The 27,696-nt window shown below is 45.3% G+C and overlaps 1 protein-coding gene and 1 long non-coding RNA gene across 3 annotated transcripts in view; one reads left to right on the forward strand and one right to left on the reverse strand.

Annotated features, from left to right (window-relative positions):
- The window catches only part of LOC105869872 (uncharacterized), a 31,934-nt gene extending 30,162 nt beyond the window's left edge, over nucleotides 1–1,772 (forward strand). The window contains exon 3 of the long non-coding RNA XR_001153321.3: nucleotides 1,506–1,772. This is a non-coding gene — a long non-coding RNA (uncharacterized LOC105869872). The remainder of the gene's footprint in view (nucleotides 1–1,505) is intronic.
- Nucleotides 1–27,696, reverse strand: part of MATN2 (matrilin 2) — a 137,124-nt gene that overhangs the window by 61,467 nt on the left and 47,961 nt on the right. For both annotated transcript variants that reach the window (XM_020288930.2, XM_020288932.2), the window contains exons 3-4: nucleotides 25,118–25,687; nucleotides 16,730–16,852 (exon numbers count right to left, since the gene is read on the reverse strand). In XM_020288930.2, the coding sequence (XP_020144519.2) occupies nucleotides 16,730–16,852; nucleotides 25,118–25,687 (693 nt within the window). The remainder of the gene's footprint in view (nucleotides 1–16,729; nucleotides 16,853–25,117; nucleotides 25,688–27,696) is intronic.

Genomic DNA, 27,696 nt, shown 5'->3' on the forward strand with positions numbered 1-27,696 from the left:
GGAAGCAGCAGAAGGATGGGAAAGACCACTGACCCCAGACAATAGAGCGCCCTCTGCAGGCAGGCTGAGTAGTCTGAACTGCGTTCAGCAGCAATGGGGACAACTAAGGGAAAAATTTTAAAAAGGGAGACTTGCAATTTGTGACATAAATCTGGCAGCACCACAGAGTCTCTCAGCTCTGGGAAACTTCTTTAAGGACTTCCAGCACAGTTAAATGAAAACCACTGCTTTGTTTGGGAATAGCGGTAGTTATCTGAATTCCAGGCTGAAGGAGCCTGGGTTTACCTGCACCGTGATGGGAAAACTAACCTCTTGCTTTGAGGGCCTTCGGTGTACTTCGAGCTTGTGGCCTCATCCATTGTCTGTCAGCATTTACGCAGCAATGCATTTACTGTGTCTCGCTTACTAGGCTCCAAGCTCCCGAAATGGGTGGGCAGCATCCCTGCACAAAGTCCTAATGGCTGGGAAGTGATGCTCCAGCATGCTGGACCCAGCTGCCCCCCCAGCGTCCCAAGCCCGTCTCTGGAGGGGAGGCAGGAGCTTCTGCACCCAGGTCCTCCCAATCTCTGCTGAAGATGCTGCCTCACCCCCCTCAGGGGTCCAGCAGGAACCCGGCCTAACCATGGTTGCCGAGGAGTGGTGGGAGTACAGGAGATTTTTATTCTCCTATTTATAATTGTCTCATATCAAATTTTCCAACAAGAGATTTTGTAATAATGGGGGGAAGGCCGGGCATGGTAGCTCACGCCTGTAATCCTAGCACTCTGGGAGGCCGAGGTGGAAGGATCACTCAAGGTCAGGAGTTTGAAACCAGCCTGAGCAAGAGCAAGGCCCCATCTCTACTAAAAATAGAAAGAAATGAATTGGCCAACTAAAAATATGTAGAAAAAATTAGCCGGGCATGGTGGCGCATGCCTGTAGTCCCAGCTACCCGGGAGGCTGAGGCAGGAGGATTACTTGAGCCCAGGAGTTTGAGGTTGCTGTGAACTAGGCTGATGCCACGGCACTCACTCTAGCCTGGGCAACAGAGAGAGACTCAGTCTCTAACTAAATAAATAATAAATAAATAAAAATAATGGGAGGAAAATCAACATATTGAAGGTAGCATTTCAAAGGCAATGAACCAGGACCTAGAAGGAACACTCTTTTTTTTCAAAAGACTTCCCCTTCCAGGGTAGACAGAGACAATGAAATGCTTATTCCTTTCAGGACAGGCTGGGACACCCGTCTACAGAAGTGACAGTGCCCAACCTCAGCTTCCCATTAGAACCACCTGGACACCTTTTGAAAAATCTTGATGCCAAGTTATACTCTCCTCCCCCTGATCAAACCAGACAGGCTGAGGTGGGATTCGAGCAGCGGTGTTTGTTAAAACTCCCCAGCGGCCCCCGGTGCCCAGCCGGTCCCACACTCCTCCGGGAGGAAGGTGCCCAGACCAGGAGTCAGTCTCCCGCTTTATGAACTGAAACCTCAAGGCTCAATTTCCTCTTTTAATTAATCTCTAGTGACTACTGCCCTTGCTCCCCTCTCCGAGTGGCTGGAAGAACCCGACACCTCCACAAGAGTGCAAAGCGTGGTAGGACCAAGCGGGACTGCTGCGTGCCTTCCAGAAGAACGTCCCACAAACAGCGAGCCCGCCAGCTGGCTTCGTGTGGGCCCTGCTTTCGTGCTGCTTTTAGAATGCCGGGGATTTATGGCCACAAATGATTTGTAGCGACCCAGGGGAAACCATTGAGGGATTAATCTAATTAAACAAGGACAAAAGAATAAATACAGACTGGGTTGTGACAAAACAACTTTGCTGTTTTTCTGGCAGTGGTCACTTCCTTTTGAAACGAATATAGATGTTTTTGGATGATTCCTTATGCTTTTGAAAAACAGCACTTCTTTTAGCTGGGAGGAGGATTTTGCTGAAGGGCGACAAGCATTGGGTTCAGAGCTCCTGTCCCCCGGCACAGCCTTCCCCACCTGGTGACCCCCACTTATGGCTCACAGCCCCAGTCACGTGCCACCCTGCTGGGGACATCTTCTCCAAGTTGGCTGTGCTTCAGCTTCCTCCCCTGGGCTTCCACCGCATGGGGACACAGCTCACTCTAGCATGCACGCCCTCGTCCCAAGACATTGGGAAGACGTGATCACACGTCCGTCTGTGCCATTAGTACATGAGCTGGTCTGACTCAGAGCCTCCGGCAGTGCCCCGGCATGTGTAGCTCGTCTCCATAGGCGTTCATTTGCTGAATGTAGGATGACAAAAGCCCATATGCTCTGCTTCCCAACACGGATGTTCCTAACGTCCTAAAAATACTCTCCTCCATCAGAAATGAGGTCCTGGGAAGATGAGTGAGACGGGAACAAAACTCTCTCCAAGTCTCTGTGTTTCCCGTCTCCCCAGCAACAGGAATTCCCATACCAGAAGAGGGCTCAGAGTACGATGACAGCTGAGAGCCAGCCCCCAGCTGCAGACACCAGAGAAACTGCCATGGCAGTTAGGGCACCCGTGCGCCTTGCTATCTGCGAAATCCCACTACCTGACACAGTGCCTGGCACAGTGCAGTTGTCCGACCAATACAACAAATACTTGTTGAACCGAGAAATGACCCGTGCCCACGTGACACAAACAGGGCTGTCAGGTGTTCCGAACTCATCTCTCTACCTAGGCTGTAAGCTCTGTGAGGGACAGGGACATGAGTCTTGGTCTTCCTCGTGGAGCCTGTACAATACCATGCATTCACACGGCTGGCGCTCAGTGGCCATCTGTTGATTTGACTCGGCAGCCTCCCTTCCTGGCCAGCCTAGAGCACTGTCTCAATTAATGCATGTCACTGGGCAGAAGTGGGACAGCTGGGAAGGAACTGAAGTATTCTTCAACTTCCCCGTAGCAAAGAAGATTTTAGATTTGCTAATTTTTACCTTGAGGTCAAGGATGGCAGCAGAAACTTGGAAGTCATGGGGCTCCTCACTCTCCTGCACCCTTCAGATGCAATCAATCCTCAGGTCCCACCGACCCACTTTTCTTCACCTCCCCTGCCAACATGGAGCCACCATCATCTCTCGACTGGACAGCCAGGGTAGCCTCCTAACTGGTCTTCTTGTATTCATCCCAGCCCAGGGTTCTCCTGTGATCAGAGTAATCAGCTCCTGCTTCTCCTCTGTTTAAAACCCTTAATGCTCCAGGATGAAGTCCCCAATCTCTAATGTGTGGTCAGGGTTCTGCACCATCCACCCCTTCACCTCTCCAGTCTTTTCCAATGGCCTCTCTTGTTTTCTCTGCTCCATCTACACCTTCCTCTCCATTTTTCAAATCAAGCTTCTTCATACCTCAGGACCTTTGCACATGCCATTCCTTCTACCTAGAATGCTCACACCCCTTCCTTGCCTCCTTTTCAGCCATCTAACTCTTATACATCCTTTAGGATTCACCTTAAAGACTACTTTCTCAGGGGACCCTTACCTGCCATTAAGGGTCAAGTCCTCCCTCATAGTTTCCCTTTGTAGTCCTCACCGTTATTATAATGTACTACTTCATTTGCAATGGATTATTTCATGTCTATTTCCCCTGCCACATGAGGGCAGCCACTGCGCTTGTCTTTTTCAGCACACTAGCTCAAACATCTGGCATGTGGTCAATTTAAAAAAATTGTGAATGATTGAATTAATTTGTTTAATTATGAAAGAGTTCAAAGCACTGGGGAAACAACAGTGAATAAAACAAATGAAAAAAAAATCCCTAGCCTCATAGAGCTGATAGCCTAGTGCTGGAAGCAGCTGTACCGACTCACAAGAATAGATTATGGCACAATGAGATATCACTTAACCCCAGTGAGAATGGCCTTTATCAAAAAATCTCCAAACAATAAATGCTGGCGTGGTTGCGGAGAGAGAGGAACACTCCTACACTGCTGGTGGGACTGCAAACTAGTTCAACCTCTGTGGAAAGCAATATGGAGATACCTTAAAGCAATACAAGTGAATCTACCATTTGATCCAGCAATCCCATTGCTGGGCATCTACCCAAATGATCCAATGACACTCTACATAAAAGACACCTGCACTCGAATGTTTATAGCAGCACAATTCATTATTGCAAGGCTGTGGAAACAGCCCAAGTGCCCATCAATCCAAGAATGGATTAATAAAATGTGGTATATGTATACCATGGAGTACTTATTCAGTTCTAAGAAACAACGGTGATATAGCACATCTTATATTTTCCTGGTTAGAGCTGGAACCCATACTACTAAGTGAAATATCCCAAGAATGGAAAAACAAGCACCAGATATATTCTCCAGCAAACTGGTATTAACTGAGTAGCACCTAAGTGGACACACAGGTACTACAGTAATAGGGTATTGGGCAGGTGGGAGGGGGGAGGGGGTGGGTATATACATACATAATGAGTGAGATGTGCACCATCTAGGGGATGGTCATGATGGAGACTCAGACTTGTGGGGGGAGGGGGGAAATGGGCATTTATTGAAACCTTAAAATCTGTACCCCCATAATATGCCGAAAGAAAAAAAAAACCAAATTAAGGCATTAAAAAAAAAAAAAAAGAATAGATTATGGGTATCTCTTCCCAAGTCTGCATTCAACGAGGCCAAGTTAGTAGCTTGAGAAGGCCAAGGTGGGAGTATTTACACCATGGAAATTGGCAGACACTTCAGATCGGAGCTTTTTTTTTTTTTTTTTTTTCTGAAGAGTTGATTGTTCAACATTTACCAGCACATCACTGAGAGGGAACCAACGAAAAACAAATTGAGTAGGTAAAAATATGTGATAGGTTATAAGCAGGAAAGAGGAGTCGAGCATATGGAGAGAGCAGGCCTTCCATTTTATACAGTGTGATCGAACGTGTTTTTACTGAAAAGATGATTTTGTACAAGGACCTGAAGGAAGCGATATGAAAAACGAGGGATAAAAGGGCCCACCATGGGGGAAGGGCTGTATGTCAGTTCCATCTCTTCAGAAAAGGCAGGGGTGAGGCAGTCCACTGAAAAGAATATCGATTTTAGAGCCAGACTCGGCCCCAGCTGGGGGACCTGCATGACTTCAAAAAGGGACTATCATGAGATGTGAGTTTCGTAGAGAAGTTGAACAACTGAGTGGGGGAAACATCTTATTTGCAGGGTTAAGTGAGAGAATCTAGATGGGCAAAGCATCTGATCACAGCAGGTATTCCACAAACGTGAATCTCCTGCTCCTTTCCTAAATCCATGATGGGGGGGCAGGGGACTCTTGGTGGTACAGGCCTATTTAAGCTTGGTGGTGGTGAACCGCCACCAAATTTTGCCCACATAGCAATTCTAATAAAGATGGCTTCACTTTATTGGGTACCTGTGAAAACCTGAATCACAGATATTAGATGCAAACATTTTTTTAAGTATCTTTGGCTAAGTTTTGGTTTGTGAGTTCTCTGTTGAATTGGTCTGATACAGCAAAGTAGGCAAATTTTGAATCTTACAAACAAAGATCTGGCCAAGTTCAAGCTATGCCCTGCCAGAGGGCAACCATTAGCACATAGCTGACAGCAAAATCTGTTTGCTTCTTTCAGTTCCTGGAGAATTTTACAAGGGACGGGAACTCAGTCTTCCCAGGTGAAACTAATTAGGGAGGATTTGTTAGCTAAGAGCTGACAAAGCTGTGCTCAAATCCATCCACGGTGTCTCCCAGAGGCTCCCATGCACCCTGTGTTTAAGTGCTTTCCTTCATTTGTGACCTGGAAACCCTGGCGCCTACATCTCAGCCCAGAGAACTTGAGAACTTTCATCTGGTTACACTGGACAAGGGGAGCATGGGACAAAGACTGTGGCTGCTGTGGACGACATCAGCCAAGGCTAAATCAAAGGGTTTTTATGGACTTTTCAGAATTTTAGACAAGCCACACTGTATGCCGTCAATACCAACGACAGTTTGATCTCTCCTTTGGAATTAAAGCAAATGAACACCTTTACAAGACACTCTCTACTTTTTATAGTTCCTGCCGGTATTTAACCTGGGATTCAGAAATCAGAAATTATTTATCACAGCAAGAGAGAAAGAGAAATGTGTGATTAGGGTTGTTATTGCGCTCGCCAGGGGAACAATGGGGTCTCTGCCTGCTCCCCCCAGAAAGCTTACTCAGAGTTAGGGCTCCACGAATGCAGGCAAAACCCAAGCCTGCATTTTAGGGACCATCCCCTTTCTTTCATGATGTCTGAGAGCACTAATCTTATTTTGACAACTGCAGTTTGGATTTAAAGACTTTCAACAGTAAGTATGAGTCATCGGCCTAATGCTGCTACACTGAAAAAAAGAAGAAGAAGAAACAAAACAAGCCCAATGTCACAGGCAAGCTCCAGCTGTTCCCGATCTCCTCCTTACCCCCAGCAGCTGAATTCTTTTTCAATCAACTCTCCTATTCACTAGCAAGATTCTGGGTTTCTTTGGGGAAGGAAAAAGGAGGAAGGGGGACGTGCTCAAAACAAAGCTTTAAAATATAGGTAAATCTGACTGGATGAGGTTGATCAAAATAATAAACAAATGTGAACAATGCCCTACTCTTGCAGAGCGCTTTTCAATTTCCAAACAGTTGTCACATTGTTATGTTCTTAATACAAACCCCCACCTGATTGGACTCTCCCAGGGAGAGATCTGGTTTAAAATGTCTCAGTCAATGGTCCTCAAACTGGAGCGGACATCAGAACTCCCCGGAGGGCTTGGGAAAACCCACATTCCTGGGCCCCGCCCCCAGAGGTCCTGATTCCGTAGGTCTAGGGAAGGCCTGGGAACTTGCATTGCTAATAAATACGTTCTCTGCAAAGCTGATGCTGCTGCCCAGGGGACTGCACTTTGAGAACCACTTGTCTGCGTGCTCATGAAAATAGCAAAGCAGAGGAGAAGCTGTAGAAGGTTCAAGCTCGTTTTCCCATGACGTGTATAATTCTTTCATAATTGGCACTTTTCCACTCACATTTAGTCAGTTCATTTCTCCCATGGGGTTCTTCTAATCATCCCAGATTCCTTTTTTTCTTTTTAATAAAACCCTGTGCCCTGGCACAGCCAGAGGGTGAGCAAACTGCATGCTCCAGCCCAGCAGCCAGGGCTCAGAGGCAGCGAGGACTGCATCCCGCTGCTCAGCAAGCCCGCTGCGTCTGCTGCTGGCCGTCCTAGCACCAGCTCCGGGACGTCGCTGTTGCCTGAGTGGCTAAGGTGGCTGCTTTGCATGTGAGCGCAGCTTGTTCACCCTTCTACTCTTGCTCCACATTCTGACCGTGAGCTAGCCGAAGCTCACACCCTGACCTTCACTTTCCCCACCCCCTTTCTCCCTCCAAGATTCCATCCATTTTCAGGGTCAATGACCACCACCAAGCACGTCCCACCCAGGCCCTTTCCTTGAACTTGCATTCTCCATCTCCAGCTGCACCCAACCACTTGGGTGGGCTCCCTCCTGGACCCATCAGTGTGCCCTCAAAACCAGATTTCCTTGCAGGAGCTATCTGCCAGTCTCAATTACTGCCGTCCCCACCCCGCCCCACTCATCTGATGTCAAAAACTCCTCCCCGGGGCTGAGATTGTCGCTGTGGTCTCCTAATTAATTCTGTGAGCATAAGAAACACACTGAATCGACAGAACTGATTAGAATTGTCCACTGTTTGCATCTTTCATATCCTGCTGTGATTAATACAGATCAGCATTACTGGGTTATAACCGGCATACAATGAACGGCACATATTTATGCTGTACAATTTGATAAATTGGCATATCGGTATATCAGCACCACAAGATAATGAGCATAGTCCTCACCCCCAAAGTTTCCCGCACCTGCCCTTTCCCTCGGCTTCAGGCACCTGCTAATCGGTTCTCTGTCATTATTGATTAGGAGCCATTTCCTAAAATTTTATATAAATGGAATCACACGGTAAGTACTTTTTCCAGCCTGGTTCTTTGCATTCAACATGGTTATTCGGAGATGCATCCAGGCTGCTTCATGCGTCAGTAGTGCATTCTTTCCCTCGCTGAGTAGTATTACGTTGTATGCAAGTGTCACAGTGTGTTACCCATTCACCTGCTGATGGATCTGTGGGTTGTTTGCAGTTTGGGGCTGTTACTAATACAAGTAAAGCTGATATGAACATTTGTGTTCCAATCTTCGGACATAAACTTGTATTTCTTTTGAGTAAATACCTACAAGTGAAATGGCTGGGTCATATGGTAGGTCAATAACTTTGTAAGAAACTGCTGAACTGTTTTGCAAAGTGACTGGACCAATTTATATAATCCCTGGTAGTGTCTGAGAGTTCCAGATCCCAACTCTGCCAACACTTGATATGGTCAATCTTTTAAAAATCTATCCCTGTTTAAAATGGCCCTGAAGGCCGGGCGCAGTGGCTCACGCCTGTAATCCTAGCACTTTGGGAAGCCGAGGTGGGTGGATTGCTCCAGGTCAGGAGTTCGAAACCAGCCTGAGCGAGACCCCTTCTCTACCAAAAATAGAAAGAAATTAATTGACCAACTAAAAATATATATATATAAAATTAGCCAGTCATGGTGGCGCATGCCTGTAGTCTCAGCTACTCGGGAGGCTGAGGCAGCAGGATTGCTCGAGCCCAGGAGTTTGAGGTTGCTGTGAGCTAGGCTGACGCCACCGCACTCACTCTAGCCTGGGCAACAAAGTGAGACTCTGTCTCAAAAGAAATAAATAAATAAAATAAAAAATAAAATAAAATAGCCCCCAAGAGTAGTGCTGAAGTATTGTCTAGTGTTCCTAAGTGCAAGAAGGCTGCGATGTACCTTACAGAAAAAATATGTACGTTAAATAAGCTTCATTCAGGCAAGAATAATAGTGCTGTTGGCTATAAGTTCAATGTTAATGAATCAGCAATATACACTCAATAAGGCGTCTTTAAAAAGAAAAACACATCAAATAAGGTGATGTACTGATTGATGAATGTTGTGACCAGAAGCTCTCAGGAATCTAATCCTGTATTTCCTCTAGGAGAATTATTCAGTATTTGCTAATTTAATGTTCATGGATATTTTATAGAGCATAACTACTGGGAATAATGAGATTGACTGTATTTGACTATTTTATTTTTAGAGGCAGAGTGTCACTCTGTCACCCAGGCTACATGCAGTGCAGTGGCTCTATCATAGCTCACTGCAACCTCCAACTCCTGGGCTCAAGGGATTCTCCTGCCTCAGCCTCCCAAGTAGCTGGAACTATAGATGCTCACCACCATGCCCAGCTATCATTATGTTTTAGAATCAGGTTGTCAATATCTAAAAAAAAGTCTGCTAGAATTTGATGGGGATTGCCTTGAATCTATAAATCAATTTGAAAGGAACTGGCATCTTGGCCATATTAAGTCTTCCAAGCCATGGTATGGTATACTTCCCCATTTATTTAAGTTATATTTCATTTACCTCAGAAACCTTTTGTACTTTTCAATGTATAGGTCATACATATCTTTTAAATTTATCCCTAATTTACATATTTTATGCTATTATAAATTGCATTTTAAAATCTCTATTTCTGACTTTTGTTGCCAATATACAGAAATATAATGAAGTAATTTTTATATTGACTTTTTATTTTGCAACCTTGCTAAACTCATTTGTTAGTTTTAGTAGCTTTTTGGACAATTCCATCAGCTTTTCTACAAAGGCAATCACATAGTCTGTGAATAAAGACAGTTTTACTGTTTCCTTCCCAATCTGTATGACTTCTAACTCCTTTTTCTTTCATTATTACACCAGTTAGACCCTCAAATACAATGTTGATAGAAGTGGTGAGTTTTGTTCCTTATACTGTCCTGTTTTTTATCTTAGGAGGAAATCATTTAGTCTTTTAACTTTGAGTATGATGTTAGCTATAGATTTTCTCATAATGCTATTTATCAGGTTGAGGGATTTCCATTTTATTCCTAGTTTGCTGAAAGTTTTCTCATGAATGAATAGTGGGTATTATCCAATGCTTTTTCTGCATCTGAGATGATGTATGATTTTTCTTTTGTTAGTCTGTTAATATAGTGAATTACATTGATTGATTTTTGAATGTTAAAACAACCTTGCATTCTTGAAATAAACTCCATTTGGTATTGATGTCTTATTCTTTTTATATATTGTTGGATTCTATTTGCTAAAATTTTGTTAAGAATTTTTGTACCCAAATTCATAAAAGATGTTGGTTATAGTTTTCCTTTCTCTCTCTAATAATGTGACTGTTTTTCTGGGTCATGCTCCTTGTTTAAACTCTAACATAAAGGCTAAATCACAAAGGCTCTTCAGTCACTTATGTAGCTTGGGAAAAATAATGTTAGGAAAATTTCCAAGGAATTAAAGCAGTAAAATTCATTTGGTATGGTTCTTGAGAGAGGAAAAAAAATCAAAAACTGGACAAGAAAGTTTATCTTTTCTGCCAACTGAAGTTTTCTAAATGTTGCCCTTTCATTAGCTTCCAGATAGATTAAATGTTCTAGAAGGGAGAAAAAATTCCTTATTTAAAAAAATAAAGAAAGAAAAAGGAACAAGATAAAGTTCTTTCTTGCTAGCAGAAAAATAATTCAAGGGGAAGGGAATAGTATGGGGAAACAGGCATGTGAAGAGGGGCATATTTCATGAGGTTTTTTTCTCCTATTTTTAAATGGGGTAAGGAAAGAATATAAGCTTTTTTAAAATTTTTATTTCAAAGTATTGTAATATTGTAGGATACAAATATTTTTGGTTACATGGATCACTTTTATAATGCTTGAGTCATGGTCACAAGTGTGCTCATCATCCTTAACCTGTTAAGTAGGCTATTGCCCATCCACTCTTGCCCCCTCACCCCTGCTTGATTTCCTCTAAGTTTTACTCCCCTCTATGCACATGTGTGCTCATAGGTTAGTTCCAATTTAATAGTGAGCACATGCGGTGTTTGTTTTTCCATTCTTCAGATACTTCACTTAGGATAATGGTCTCCAGTTCCATCCAAATTATTGCAAAAGGCATTAAGTCATCCTTCTTCATAGCTGAGTAGTATTCCATGGTGTACATATACCACATTTTTTTAATCCACTCATGAATCAATGGGCACTTAGGTTGATTTCACATCTTTGCAATTGTGAATTGTGCTGCAATAAACATTCAAGTAAAGGTGTGTGTGTATATATATATATATATATATATATATATGTATATATATATATATATAAAATCACATCTTTTCCTTTGGGTAAATACTCAGTAGTGGGATTGCTGGGTTAAATGGTAGGTTGACTTTTAGTTCTTTGAGAAATCTCCATACTGTTTTCCATAAAGGTTGTGCTAATTTGCAGTCCCAACAACAGTGTAGAGCTATTCCTTTCTCTCTGCATCCACACCAGCATATATTGTTTTTGGACTTTTGAATAAAAGCCATTCTAACAGGGGTAAGGTGATATTTCATTGTGATATTAATGTGATACCAATTATGATAATTCATTTCATTAATTTGAATTTCCCTGATGATTAATGACATTGAGCATTTTTTCATATGTTTATCGGCCATTTGTCTATGTTCTTTTGAAAAGCTTCCGCTCATGTCTTTTGCTCACTTTTTGATGGGGTTGTTTGATTTTTTCCTTGTTGATTTGCTTCAGTTCTTTGTACATTCTGGTTATTAGTCCTTTATTAGATGTATAGTTGCAGATATTTTCTCCCTTACTGTAGGCTGTCTATTTGCTCTGTTGATTATTTCCTTGGCTGTGCAGAAGCTTTTTAATCTAATCAAGTCCCATTTATTTATTTTTATTGTTGTGATTGCCATTGGGGTCTTCTTCATAAATTCTTTGCCTAGGCTGATATCTAGAAGAGTTTTTCCGACATTTTCTTCTAGTATTCTTACGGTTTCATGCCTTACATTTAAGTATTTTATCTATCTTGAATTAATTTTTGTGAGTGGCGAGAGATATGGATCCTGCTTCATTCTTCTCCACATGGCTATGCAATTTTCTCAGCACCATTTATTGAATCAGGATTCTTTTCCCCAGTGTATAATGTTGTCTGCTTTGTCAAAGATCAGTTAGCTGTATGTGGATGGTTTTATATCTGAGTTTTCTGTTCCATTCTGTTGGTCTGTGTCTCTATTTTTGTACCAATATCATGCTGTTTTGGTTACTATAGCCTTGTAGTATAGTTTGAAGTCTGGTAATGTGATGCCTCCAGATTTGTTCTTTTTGCTTAAGATTGCTTTGGCTATTTGGGCTCTTTTCTGGTTCCAAACAAAGCATAGAATTATTTTTTCTAGATCTGTGAAATATGATGTTGGTATTTTGATGGGGAGTGCATTGTATCTGTAAATCACTTTGGGTAGTATGGACATTTTAACATGTTGATTCTACCAATCCATGAGCAAGATATGTTTTTCCATTTGTTTGTATCATCTGAGATTTCTTTCATCAGTGTTTCGTAGTTCTCTTTGTAGAGATCTTTCACCTCCTTGGTTAAGTATATTCCAAGAACATAAATTTATATTGTTCTAACATTATGCTAATGCTTTTACATATATCATATAATGGTATTGTGTAGGGAAGACTTTTTGAAAGGCAGAGGGAATCCACAATATTGATCTCTAATGCATTCAAAATTGTCCATATGAGCAGAACTTGGAAGGTAATATTCTACACTTGATCTTAGCCAAAAGACCAAGAAATGACGGAAGGTAAGATTCTTTAACACATTTGATCTAGTCTTTTAATGGGAAGGCACTTTTGAGACAACTAGTGTCCACCCATAATAGGGATACCTGGACAGTGAAAAAAGCCAAAACCAGGTTGCCTAAAGATGGTTTTTTTCCCCTGAAAAAGAGAAAATTGATAGGAGTGGGTGGTGTGGGAATAACACTGTTCAATAATTGAAGGGCTTTCTTTTTTTATTTGGATTTAAAAAATAACTTTTTGGTAAATGGCTTCAGATGGCAGCAATAGCATCACAGGTGGAAATTATAGAGAGTAGGATTTCAGCTCAACCACTGGTCCAAGCTGCATGGATATGATATCCAGGTGCTTTGTAATGACCTGGTTCTCAAGAACCATCGCCCATTTGGGACACTGGGAAGGGACAGAATTCTGAGGTTGTATGGGAGAGAGAGCTAGAAGCCTAATAGCCAGGGTCCTTTACCACTCAAAGAATCTATGAATTAACTGTGTCTGCTTCCTCTCTCCACACAGGCAAAGTACAAATAGAAAGTGGTGGAGATATATATGGTACATCTAGTGTGTGTGTGTGTGTGTGTGTGTGTGTGTGTGTGTGTGTGTGTGGGTGTGGGTGTGAAGGCAATATTTGAAGGCAATTGCTGAAAAGGCCTTTCCACAATCATTTTGTGCAATGACAGCAGCATAGCAGTTGTTGACAGTGGACTTGGGAAATAACAATCAGTCGAATGTTAGTCCTAGTGAATTAATTCCAAGTCTCCCCAGGATTAAAGGACTGTAGAACCTGTCTGTCCTCCTGGGCTTGGAGAAGGTTCTCTGGTGGAAGGGTTGCCCTGCTGTCATCTGGGGGCCCTCCAGGGTCATCAGACAGTATCAAGCAGTGGCTAAGAGCGAGGACATAACAGAATTTAGATTCTGGTTTGGTTACATTGCCAGCCACATGGTCTTGAATAAAATGTCTAACCTTTTTGTTCCTTTTTTTGTTATCTGTAAAATGAGAATGATAAAACCTACTTTAAGAGCTCATTGTGAGGCCGGGTGCATGGGCTCACACCTGTCTCCTAGCACTCTGGGAGGCCGAGGCGGGTGGATGGTTTGAGCTCAGGAGTTCGAGACCAGCCTGAGCAAAAGCGAGACCCCGTCTCTACTAAAAATAGAAAGAAATTAATCAGCCAACTAAAAATATATAGAAAACATTAGTCGGGCATGGTGGCACATGCCTGTAGCCCCAGCTACTTCGGAGGCTGAGACAGAAGAGATCACTTGAGCCCAGGAGTTTGAGGTTGCTGTGAGCCAGGCTGACACCACGGCACTCTGGCCTGGGCAACAGAGTGAGACTCTGTCTCAAAAAAAAAAAAAAAAAAAAAAAAAAAAAAAAAAAAAAGAGCTCATTGTGAGAATTAAATGAGATAACAGATACAAAGCACTCAGGAGAGCTCCAGGCACAGGGTAAACACTTAAGAAGTGGCTATAGTTAGGCCCAACCTCATGTGCCGTACAGCAAGCTGGGCATGGGCTGCAATCCATTTTGGTTATCTTGGTTATTTATTCGATTCACTCCCAGGCAAGAATGTGAGCTCCAAAAGAGAAGTAGCATGGCTGATTTATTCACTATTTTATTTCCAGTACTTTGCATGCTGTCTGGCACATCTGATGTGCTCGTAAATATGTCGTAAATGAAAAAAAAAAAAAAAAGGAACCAATCAACAAGTATATGGAAGAATGAATGGCAAGCACTTCTTAGGGACTGAGAGGTGCCTCAGGGAGGAGGTGTAGCCGCATCCCTCTCCGTCTAGGAGATTATCCAGCTGCACCCAGGATAGGAAAAGAAATGGAAATATTAATAGCTGTGTCTTGTTCCTCTCCAGGCCCACAGTGAGTTTCTCTCAGTGTTAGCAGGGACCGGTCCCTGCCAGCCTCCCCTTGGCACAGCTATTAACTGTCCCCCAGACCAAAAACAGGACCAACAAGCACCTATCAATGAGATAGGTATTGATTTGCTACCACCCTTGCTATCTTATGGGTGAGCATATTGAGCCAAAGAGTTTAAATAACCAGTTCAGGGTGAGACAACCACCACCGGTAGGTGAAAGTGTCAGGATTCAAACCAGATCTGCGGGCTCTAAAGGCCCTGCTCTTTACCCCATGGCCGCTGGTACAGCAATTGCAGGAAGGCAAGATTTATCAGCATTATCTTCTGAAAGAAAGACCCGCTCTTTATCAGGGTGCGTGTATTAAGCTAAGCCTGGCACTGAAGGTAAAGACGGCTCGACTGCGTGAGGGTACAGGGGGCTGGGTCCGATGGGACGGCAGAGCTTTGCTAAACCCCTCTGTGGGTCCCCTCGCCGCCCGAGGCCCGTGGACCTCAGAGTGTGGCAGCCACCTGTCAGCTCACTGCAATCCAGACCACAGACTCAGAATCTCCAAGGTGGAGGCCCAGGAGTCGGCTTCCTGGCTGATTCTGAGTTACTGAAGTTTGAGAACCCTTGCCCTGGGCACCGGTCCCTCCTGCGCCTTGGCCTCCCTCTCCTCCACCCAGTCAGCAGGCGGTTCACTCTCTTCTGCGCCACAGCCCGGGTCACGCAGGAGGGAGCCGAGGCCAGAGCAGCACCGCCGGGAGCCCAGGGACATCGGTGCCACGGTGGGCCCCGGCAGGGCCTGGCAAACCCTGGTGCCTGGGGAAGGCCTTGCTCTTGGAACCAGGGGGAGCTTTGTTTTTCATTCACTAGTGTCAGAATTCCTCCAGCTTGGCTAGGCCAGCCCATGGAAAATGAACATCAGCAGATTCCCAGAAGCCAGTCAATCTCTGGGGTTGGGACAGGGAGAGCAATTCCTCATGCTCCTACGAAGGGAAGGGCAGGAAGCGAGTGGGCAAGACGGTAGGAGGCTGAGGACTCTGCAGAGATGTGCAAAGAAGCCTCCTGGGGGAAACGTGTAAAAGAGATGTGCAGGTTGTTTCCTGACAACACGTGAGCAGCATGTGAGGTAGCCTTTCCGCTAGTTCTTCAGCAAATTCTATTAAACCCACGAGTATTTGCTGCGAGTGATTTTTGTTTTGGAAACTGAAGAAGTGTCCGATCTTCAGTCGGAAGATGAGGCTGGTTCAGGCTGCATTCTGAGACCTGGGGTCCTGGGGTCTGGGAGGAGCCTACGAACTCAGAGCCCCCTGGGATTCACAGTCTGGGGGGCTTTCGGATTCCACAGGCCACAGAACCAGAGGGTCAAGCAGATGTTACCTCATCTTGGGGGACAGGGAGGCCTCCAGCCAACCGCTCAACCCTGAAACTGCAAAGTGAGAGGAAAAATGGAAACTGTAGCTCGGCTGTTTAAATGCGATACTAATTACAGCCATTTGTGCAAACCGCTTTCCATTAATGCTTAGTTGCTTGCCATGCGGTGCAATAGCAGTTCCGCATCGCATGAGCTGCACGTCCGATTAGCTGAGTTTTATGTGCCTCCATGTGGACCGCTTTTCCCCAGGCCTTGCTTTGGTGGCCTGGCTGTCTGTGGGTTAACACAGTGGCTTCACTCACGACTTAAAACAACAAAAAAAATAAGAGCACAATACTCAGCACCTGGCTCATTCTCTCCTTTAAGGGGAGGATTACCTGGTATTGGCACAAACATCAGTATACTGTCTGGTCTTTGGGCTTGGCAAAAAAGAGAATGTGAGTTCTAACACTTTATATCTGTTTACCCTTTTCTTGAATTTAAGGGACCTATAAAGTGTCCCTCGCCAAAGCGACTGGATCCCTGCACACCTGCATGATCATTCCTAGCTAATGTGAATAACTCCTCCTAAGAGAATAAAATATGGAAACAACTCCTCGGGGTACAGTTAATAAAGACAAGTGAAAAGGCTCTCCAGTACTCCCCTACGCAATGAGCCTGGAGGTGGAGAAGACCAGCTCACGCATTCAAAGAGGCTGTTTCTGAGAAGGTGCCTCCGCTACCCTTCCAACTCTTCCTGATGGCCTGCTATGGAAACGGGGTTGGGTGAAGGGCCACAGAGGCATAAAGTGAGCCCAGGCAAAAGAAGAGAGAAGAGGAGAGGAGTACAAATAGCAAAGCAATCTTACTTCTGCACGTCTTCTGGTCCGAGTTGAGAATGTATCCTTGTTTGCACCTGCAGACGTAAGAGCCGGGGGTGTTGATGCAGAAGTGGGCGCAGCTATGCTGCAGGGTGCTGCACATGTGCGCCGCTGAAAGGGAAGACAGGGAAGGTCGGTGAGCAGCGATGCCTCCTCTAACTTCATCCCACCCAGCAGACGTTATTTCAGAGCCTGCTCTGCGAAGGAGACGGCCGGTCCCAAAGAGAACCAAGCTGCAGCCCCTACCGTCACGGGGGTTCACAGTCTAGGATAGACAAGATGGGTCTAGACAAATGCCATCAGCGACATACCGATAGATACAGGACTATGTAAGGTGAAGGGGAAATAGTGTTAGGCCGAACCACATGAAAGTGCTGATACCCAATTGTTTTTGACCTGCACATTTTTGACCTAGAAATTTTCAGTTCAACTTAATAATACCCATTGGGTGGGCGAAGGGAGCTGAAAAGTTTGCTGACATCAGAGAGGGCTGCGGCTACATTGTGGATTTTCAGTAAGCAGCCATGGGGTTGGAAGAAAAGCTATTAGAAAAACAAGGATGTGTTAAAGAACCAACAGTTTTCAGGATCATAAATCTCAAGAGTAATGTGATTTTTTTTAATATGCAAAAGCACACAAAAAATTTTGGAATAAAAAATGCATTCATATGTTTCATGTCTCCATAATCTTTGTCTCAATTTGAAATATTTCTGCATTTAGTGCTGATGTACCTCAGCTTTCAGACACACTGGTTCCTGCCTAAGTCTGGGTGAAGCTCATAAAAATTCTCATTGTTTTTTCATCTTAAGTTATGACTTTATTCAATGTAATACAACTTGGCCATATTTAAAATTAGCAAACATCAGTATTAACAGAGCAAGCTATTCGAGTGTTCTCATAAACAAAAAAGATGTCTATATGTAGAAATATATTTTTATGACACTAAAATAAAAGTGGCTCTCAAAAGGTAAGAACAATTCCATTAATCCAGGGCTTAGAAAAACTCAGCTACTGATGAAATCCATCATAAGTATATGTCTCTTTACATCAACGTAAGAGCAATACATGAACTAAGGGAGTAAAACTGTTTTATTTCATAGCAATACAATTTAGAAGGTATTGTTCTGAGTTTATGATTGTGTTTTAGTTCTTGTTAGAACACAAATAACACTTGGAAAGTTTGTAGATTAAATCCAATCAGTCATTTTTACTTCAGAGTGAAAAACAACATCTTTTGTGTGTGTGTGTGTGTGTGTGTGTGTGACCTTAGCAATTTTCTCAACCTCTTTATATAAGAAGGGGATAAAAATAGCACCTCGCTCATAAGGACCATGTGAGGATTAAATTAATTAAGATGGTAAAGTGCTGAGAACACTGCTCATTGCCTGGGGAATGCTCGAGAAACCTGTTAACCATTTTATAGCAAAGCAAAAGCATGGTGGCATTTTATTTTATATCTGTAGGTTTATCCTATATATAGTTCCAACTTGGTTTTCACTCAACATTAATCAGATTCTATCCATATTGGTACATGCACTATTTCATGTGATGTAAAATGCAGTCCAACTTCAGAGATGTTAAAACGTGAAGGCATATACAGTTGATCCTCATTATTCACAGACTCGGTATTTGTGAATTCGCCTACTCACTGAAATTTATTTGAAACCGCAAGGCAATACTCACAGCACTTTCACAGTCATTTAAGCACACGCTCAGCCTGATGCAGATGTTCCCAGCTGAGGGGGAACAAGGTGGCAGTCCGCCTTCTCATTTCAGCTCTCATGCTATAAACAAGTGTCCTTTTCCCAGTCTACTTTGTGCCATGTTCTCTGCATTTTTGCACTTTCTGTCAGTGATTTTGCTGTTTAAAATGGTGAAGTGCTATCTAGTGTTCCTAAATGCAAGAAGACTGCGATGTGCCCCACAGGGAAAATGTGTGTTAGATAAGCTTCATTCAGGTGCGAGTTACACTGTCCTTGGCTGTGAGTTCACTGTTAACAAATCCACAGTATATATCAAATAAGATGTCTTTAAACAGAAACACACATAAAACAAAGATATGCATTGATCAGTTGACAAAAATGTGACAAAAGGATTGACTTTCCCTAAAAGCAATAGTTTAGTATTCGTTAATTCAAGTGTTTGCAGTGACTTTATAGAACATAATTATCACAAATAATGGAAATCAACTGTATCTTAGATTTGACCAAATACATTAGATCTAGTGTATCCCTATTGATTTATCCATGGTCATTTGACTGTTCCTTATTTTCCTTAGCCATTTCCCCCTTGGTCAGCATTTGGGTGGTTTCCCATTTTTCACTTTCACAATGTTGTTATGAATGTTCTTGAACATGTGCAATTGTTTCTCTAGGGCTGGGTCTCAGTTTAAATAGATGTGGCCTAACTGCCTTCCAAGATGGCTCACACCAGCAATGACAAAAGTGACGATTCCCGCCTCCTCCAAACTTCAGCACATAGTCCAATCAAACTTCAAGTTTTTGACAATCTTATGAGGGAAAAAATACCATTATCGTATTTTTAATTTGCATTTGCTCTGCATCCTGGAAGGCTCTCTTCTTTTCCTGGACTGCTGGAGTCAGATCGCCCATGGGCAGAGGGACATTCCTGAGGAACTGACAGCGCATCACTGTCTTCCTCCAGAACAAAGGAAGTCTAGCATCTAGGCGACCAACTATGGCAGTCACCCACTGGTGGGAGGCCCACATGATGAGCCTGGTGCCCGGATTCTTGGACCCTAACAGACAAAAGAGGACGACGGCAGAGTTGGGCAGAGAAGATACCTGCTGGGCAGCAGGCAGCACAGTGGGGAAGGGGATGGCTACTGGGAACAGACCTCCTGACAGCTCACAGCTCACAGCTCACACCTTATTTTGACCTTCCATGAACGACTTAATTTCTCCAAACTCCACTTTCGTCACTCAACAAACGTGGAAATTACAAGAATTATTATGTAGGGTTTTGTAGTGACAGCTTGTCCCTACAGCTTATTTTGGCCACATACCATAAAAGAAATTGGAGATCAGAGACCACAGTCTGGTGTAGTGGAACGAGCACTGGGCCAGGGGCCAGAAAACCCGTGTTCAGTTCCCTCTACCTTGAACAAATGAGGCAAGTTCAGGTGAGTCTGGTGGCTCTTTTAGGCCTATTTCTTTACCTGGAGGACAAAGCCATGAACGGTCTTTAGGGACCCTCAGTACCGACACCTCTTATTTAGTTTGTGTAGCACCCCCCTTTTCTAGACCCTGCCCTTCCTTCTCACTCCAAATGCCTGGTAACTGTGGGAACTGCCGTGGGGGGTCTGAGGCAGCCCCACTCCCGGCCACCGTTGGTTGGTACAGGGTTTGACAATCAGAGTGCTTGGCATTGGCATTTAGGAACTAGAACTGAGCAAAGGGAGCTCAAACCAAGGGCAAGTGACCCTGGAGGACTGACAGGCCTCCTGCCCGTTGACCCAAGAGGGAGGAGAGCAGAGTGGGGAAGGAGGGGTGGGGGCCATGACTCACCCTGCCATCCTTACTGCCATGAATAGTATAATACAGTCTCCCTCCCCCTTTTAAAGCAAGTTCAAGTTGAATTTCTTTTTTTTTTTTTCTTTTTTTATATAAACTCTACTCGTGTGGATAAGTTGAATTTCTGATACTTTCAACTGAAAGAATCTCCGTCATCATTACTAAAACAGAATAAAACTTTCCCCTCTGTAGAACTCTATGGACGAGTGCTGAGTGACTCTCCGAGCACCTGGGCCCAGGTGCCTTCCTGTCTCCAGTAACCTCATTTCTCAGAAGCCCTTCTGGGTCTACACTCAGGCTTTGTGTGTAGGGGGTCGGGGAGAGGAATAACTCATCAGCAGACTAAGTCATTGGTGGGATTGGATTTTCTGGCTAGGAGTATGGACATGAGTGTTTTTTAATGATTGTATGACTGACTAAAGGGGCGATCGCCGTGGCGAGGCTGCCTGGAGGTATCGAAAGGAGCAATCACTGAGTAGGTAGACTGCACGTCTGCACCACAGGGCCTCCAAGGGGTGCAGCCAGCGTGGACTTTGCCCAGGCCAGCTGGTGAAGGGTGTGTCCTAGGAACATTATTAGGGCCTTAAACTGGCCTGGCCCGGGTTGGCTGAAGCTATTAGGACAGGAACAGCTTGGCTCCTTGCTCTGAAATACCTGGAAAGGCTGATAAAGCAGGCACCTAGAGGCTAATTAAAAGCAGACCTGCCCAGGTTTCCAGGAATCACCAGAGCTCTTGGGTCAGCGTTTCCAGCCCCTAGACTCGGTGTTCTTCCCTCTAACCGGGTGGCAAACATGACGCAGCCCAGGATGGGTGGGGTTTGGGTCATCTTGTAGACAAGACCTCAATTCACAGGCACCTGGCCTCCAGGTCTCTCTGGTGGCCTCAGGGGTGGCCTGAGAATGTAGCCTCAGGATTCCCCCTTGCTGTGGCTGGTGTGGGAAGTCACTGCCCTTGGGTATAAACCCACCACTGTATACAGGCTCAAGGCTACACGGCCAGAGAGAGCCAAAGCCAAGACTCTCACCCCAGGCAGTCTGGCTCCACAGCCAGGTCAATTCCTCACTGTGTGATAAAGGTCCCATCTGGATCACATCTGGGCACTGCCTGTCTCCTCCACTCTGCAAACACAGCATTGCTTTTCAGTTCCGCCTGCAAAATTCCCGGGCTCACATCTCAACTCTATCCCTACGACTGCCTGGCCTGGGATAAGTTATTTAACCTCTCTGGGTCTCAATTTCCTTTCCTGTAAAATGGGAATTATAAGAGCACCTACTTCACAGGTTTGTTGTATGGATAAAATGGCTTAACACATACTAATAGCTAAAACAACACATGCATATATTAATATCAATAAATATTAGCGATTATTATAATCACCTCCACTTCAAAGCTCTCCTGGAGCCCCTAGGCAGAGCCTGGCATTCTTTGGCTCAAGCTCCCCTGGTCTAAGGTGACTTTCTGAGGCCTCTGAAGTGTACACTTTGTATAGCAAACACCCCATTGCTCTGGAATGAGAACATCTTTCCACCTGCCTGGAGCCCTCTTACCAGCCCTGGTAAGAGCTGAGGCTCTCAAGCTCCAGCTCTGCTATCTGGAGTTACATATCCTTTCTAAGCCTCAGTTTCCACTTCTGGAAAATGAGGCTAATAGAGCTGGATGCAGTGGCATGGGCCTGTAGTCCCAGCTACTCAGGAAGCTGAGATGGGAGAATCGCTTGAACTCAAGATTTTGAAGCCAGACTGGGCAACAGAGCAAGAGATCCTATCTCTTAAAAAAAAAAAAAAAGCATAATAATAGTACCTGCCTCAAAAGGCAGTTTTAAGTATTAAATGGAATAATGTATAAAAAGTACCAAGAAAGGACAAGATTAGCTATTATCAGGAAGTAGCTCAATACACACTTTAAGGAACAAATGAGACTTCCAAAACTGCAGAGATGTCATCTGCAGATTGGAAGATGACAACTCCTGTCTGATCATCTGAATGCAGATCAAAACTGAGGCCATTTGCCCAGCCTGTCGGTCCTCAGTGTGTTTGCTGGCAATGACATAAAACATGGCGCACACTGATTAGGGCTCTACAGTTTACAACTCCTGTTCACACATCTACTCTCTGCAGGTAAAAGCCCCATTTTACAGATGAAGCAACTGAGGCTCAGTCAGCATTGTGAAACCGGAGGCTGCACCTCTTCACCCTGCAAAGGCTCCCTTCAGAGCGTCACCTATTTTGGGTGCATGCCAACCACAAAGCAGGTTAACCTGGCAAGGCTGGACTGTGGAGGCTGCCATCAGAAAATGGTTTACCTACAAAGAGGAATTTATAATTCTTGACATGCAGGGGAGTGAAATGAGGAAGAGATATGGCATCAGAACCACCTCCTGCCTGTTTGTTTTTGGACGCTTCACTTAACAAGTGTACAAACCTGTACAAAGGGAGGGAAAAGACCGTGCTGCCTGACTCCCCAGGTTTTCCTGAGGATCAAACGCGAAAGCACGAGGGAAAGTGCTTTATAAATGTTAGTTCCTGCCGGCCCTGGGGCCTCCTCAACCTTTCAAGACAGTCGGTGAGTCTGCTCAGCACAGCCTGGCAGTGCGGGGAGAGCGTGGCCCCCCGCTCCTGCAGAGTGGGGAGGAGCGGGGGGAACCCGGGGGAGTTCACTTCCAGGCCACATGAGCCATCGGAGTAATACTGATGTTTTCTTAGAGCTTCCAGATTACAACAAAGATGATGGAGGAGAAAAAAAAATCCAAACTGCCTTTTATTATTATAAGTTTGCTGTCTTGCCATGAAGCACACAGAGAAGGTCCTTGCATGGCCAAGTTCACGCTCAAACGACACAGCGTCAGTCCTGCTGTGTCGCTCCACAGCCCTATCATAGTATCTCTTGCCAGTGGCTGACAAATACAGAGCACTTACAAAAGAACTCCTCCGTTAAAATTTCCCAACGCAAATGAATAAACTGTCAAAGCCGTTACGGAACCAATTTCTCTTTTAATATTTCCAGGAAAGGGGGAACATAAATTCTGCAGAAGTCATTTAAAGTCATAAACCTTAAAAATGTTTGCAGTGTGTTCTGATTGAAGTTTTCCAGTTGACTTAGGCCACGTCACACCACAACACAGCCCCTCTGCGGTGCCAGGGGAATGACACTTCTGAACATTTTCCGAGTGACATTGCAAAGAAAAGTTCATTTTTCCTTCACGGCATTGATTTTTTTTTTTAAGTAAATCTTTTGACTCGGGAGTCAAGAATGAATGGGGTATCTGCTTTGGGGGGTTAGTGCTCAATAAGGTATTTTGTTTAAGATACATAAAAACTGCACTGTTCTTCTTCCTCCCTGATGCCTGTACTGTGGAGGTCTAGGGTTTGTCACAATCTGAGACCTGGTCACCAGCACCCATGGAGGGGAAGGTTCCCCCTCTTGCAGAATTGGTGAGGAGTCTGCTTCTTTTTTCTTTCTTTTTTTTTTTTTTTTTTTTTGAGACAAAGTCTCACTCTGTTGCCTGGGCTAGAGTGCCGTGGCATCAGCCTAGCTCACAGCAACCTCAAACTCCTGGGCTCAAGCAATCCTCCTGCCTCAGCCTCCAGAGTAGCTGGGACTACAGGCATGCGCCACCATGGCTGGCTAATTTTTTCTATATATTTTTAGTTGGCCAATTAATTTCTTTCTATTTTTAGTAGAGATGAGGTCTCGCTCTTGCTCAGGCTGGTTTTGAACTCCTGACCTTGAGTGATCCTCCCGCCTCAGCCTCCCAGAGTGCTAGGATTACAGGCATGAGCCACTGTGCCTGGCCAGGAGTCTGCTTCTTAAGCTCAATCTCCACTCATACACTGGGGAACGACTGGTCATTTAAAAACAGATATTTCCTTTTATTTCTCTATCAAAGACACATGGTCGCTGGAGAGGACAGAGACCACCAGGGGTGGACAAGGCAGGATGGGACACTGTTTGCTAGGTCAGGCTGCACATTTCCTAGGTTGGCACCCTGGGCCCCTGCCCTCCTGGGGGAGGAAGGGACAAGGAGGCAGCTGCAAGAGAAAGGAAACTGGGGAGACAAGTGAGCTGCCCTGCTGAGAAAAGTGGGGGCAGAAGCTAGGGTTGGGGTAACCGGGAGCAGTGTAGGAAGGAAGGGAAAGAGAAGCCCTATGGAGAAGAGGGTTAGAAAGCAAGAGAGGGATGAAAACTCTCAACACAGAAGAACGCATCTTCCTGCTGAAGTGGGGAGGTGGGAGGGGGACCTGCAGCCTTAACAGATGGGAAGCTGCCAGGACCACACCCTGGTCCTCCCAATACACTGGGCCTCTTTGTCAGTTGAGAAAGCATCCATTGCCAGCACCACCATGGGGCAAAAATGCCCTGAAATTCCACACCACCCAAGCAGAAATTATGTTAGTACTCCTGCCCTCGTTCCCAGTCCTACTCCAACTCACAAATTCCAACTTAGGGAATGCCAGGCAGCTCGACGTGCTGGAGGGAAACCTGGTCTACCCACTCTCGCTCCTTCTGCAGTGTGGGCTCGCATGTCTCTCCCCCTGGGCAAGCGCCCCGACACCCCGGCCTAGGTCAGGTCCTGGGGTTGTTCGCGCCATCATGCCCTGAATTCTTCCTCCATTACACTGTCACAGCTGCAGTTACTCACTTATTTGTGTAATTAGATACTTAATATCTGTCTCCTTGGCCAAAATATAAGCCCCAAGAGAACACTGTGTCTATCTTGGCCTTTGCTAAACACCGACTGCCAGCACAGAATGTGGGAGTCGGTAGCACAAAATGAGCACTTGAAGATGAATGAATGAGTCCAGTGACTGTCTCCTAAAAGGGCCACAGAGGAGCAGGACTTACTGCACAGCTTTTTCTGGAACACGGAAGTCAGCGTCTCAATCTGGCTGAAGTTGGCCACCAGGAAGACATGGTCCTCGTGGGGCTCACTCCCAATGGCCTTCAGCGTGTTGAAGTCCACCTGGCCCACGCCAATGGCAAAGATCAGTATGCCCGTGTCCCGTGCCTTTGCAGCCACCTCGGCCACTGAGTCCTGTGGCCTCCCGTCCGTCACGATCATTATGACCCGTGGCACATTCTCCCTCAGGGGCCGGGCCCCCTCTGCTTCTGAGAATGCGATGTTCAGGGCATACTGGATGGCCAGACCCGTCATGGTGCCCGTGGACAGATGCCGCATCCTCCTGACGGCACGCTCCACCTCGACCTTCCTCTTGAAGGTCTTGAGGGAGAACTCGTTCTTGATGGTGCTGCCATACTGGAGCAGGCCCACCCGGGTGACGTCAGGGCCAATGTCCAAGAACTGCAAGATGTCCACGATGAACTCCTTGACCTTCTCATAGTCGTGGGTGTTGACGCTGCGGGAGCTGTCGATAATGAAAACCAGGTCTGCCTGCTTGTCCTCACAGGAGCTCTCTGGGGAAAGAGGAGAGGCAGGACACGTCAGAACAGAGTGAAGGACCCAGCACGGAGTGGCTGAGGCTGCCTTCAGCAGTTTCCCTCCTCACTCGGGGAAGCTGCAAGGGTGTACACGTGCATGGCAGGACGGTTGTGACTACGGGCTGCAAACAAACAGGATTGCTTTTTGCAGGATAAATGAACAGATTTGTTTCTAGAAAGTCACCAATGCAGTTTTTAGGTGGGCAAAACGCCTGATCAAGGTCAAAATTATTTTACTATTTACCAAAAGGCACATAATCTGGCTGGGCACTGGCAGAGAATACAAAAGAAGCTTAGGGCAGGGTCCAATGGCAAAGAGCTTACAGTCTACCCAGGGAGACTAACTAATGGAAAAATGAAGGAAGCTGGGTGGTCTCACAATAGATGTTAAGAGGATAGGGATATTAGTGGACTGAGGTCAAGGGGACAGGACACGAGCTTGCCTTATGGATGCATAGAGTTTGGATTGGAGGGAAGGAACACACGAACAAAAGCCCAGGATGGAACGAATGTGGTGGGTAGCAGAGTAAGTAATGAGATCTCAGAGCATAGGGAGGGAGCTGCAGGCAGGAATTAGTTGGAGGGATAGCCTGAAGCCAGTTATAAAAGGCCTTTAAATTCAGACTGAGGAATTTGTACATGATGCCACTGGGGACGGGGTGTCTTAGCATCATGCTGCCTAACTGAGCTCTCCCGCAGGGAGGCTATGCAATGAAAAGCCGATTGGGTCTGACAGTGGTTACAAGGTGGATGATCCACACAGCTGTGGCACTAATCTGGTTGAGAGGCGGACTCAGATGGCATCCGGTAGGCAGCAGTGCAAAATGAAGAAAAAGGGACCTGACCAAGAAACATTTCAGTAAAGGACACAGTTAAACTGGAAAAAGGCAAATGCTAAGTCTCTCTCTAACCCCACCACTTCCATACGTATGCCTTAGGCATTTATGCGAGAAGGCTGTAAGAGGTTTGAGTCTGTACACGAAATTCATCCCTCTGTGTTTCTGGGACAAGGGTGATATTGGATGGGAAGAGAGGCCTCCGGCCTCAGTGGGCAGAAGGTGAGCATCCGGGGTGGAGTTTCTCAGATATGCTGAGCTGCTGCCTTTAGTCAGGGCGAGTCCCTCCCCCCTCCTGCTCCTCCCCCTTCCCTTCGTGGACTTTGCAGCTAAATCAGGATTTGAAAGGGATTAGGAAAGGGATCCTAAATGCTTGCCCTAAATCCCAATCACCACAGCTGCAAGAAGGAGAGAGAAAGCCAGAAGTGAAACAGTGAAGCCAGTCAGAGAGATGAGAAGTGGGAAAGGCCCATGAGGTCATCCTGTCCAGGCGGGCTTGCCAGGCCCTGACTCGGCCCGGAGCGCCTGAACACACGCCCGGTCGCTGCAGCCTCACAGCCTAATGAAGTGAGGGGGGGCACCCCCATTCTGCCACACCCACATATAGCGCTGTTGGGGGGCTGGGTGAACCTGAGGGGAGTTTCTCAAGACAGAGGCCCTAGAAATTGCCTTTGAGGACCCAGTGATAAGATCTATATAAAACCTAACATTTGGCCAGGCGCAGTGGCTCACGCTTGTAATCCTGGCACTCTGGGAGGCCGAGGCGGGCGGATTGCTCAAGGTCAGGAGTTCAAAACCAGCCTGAGCAAGAGCGAGACCCCGTCTCTACTATAAATAGAAAGAAATTAATTGGCCAACTAATATATATATATATAAAAAATTAGCCGGGCATGGTGGCTCGTGCCTGTAGTCCCAGCTACTCGGGAGGCTGAGGCAGAAGGATTGCTTAAGCCCAGGAGTTTGAGGTTGCTGTGAGCTAGGCTGATGCCACGGCACTCACTCTAGCCTAGGCAAGAAAGCGAGACTCTGTCTCAAAAAAAAAACAACAAAAAAAAAACCTAACATTTATGGGATATTCCAAAACTTTTTTCCCAGAGCACTTTGCCACTATGGTTTCATTTGATTTTCAGAACAAGTTTTTGAGAAAAG

The sequence above is a fragment of the Microcebus murinus genome, chromosome 7, assembly GCF_040939455.1.
Source record: "Microcebus murinus isolate Inina chromosome 7, M.murinus_Inina_mat1.0, whole genome shotgun sequence".
NCBI classification, from domain to species: domain Eukaryota; kingdom Metazoa; phylum Chordata; class Mammalia; order Primates; family Cheirogaleidae; genus Microcebus; species Microcebus murinus.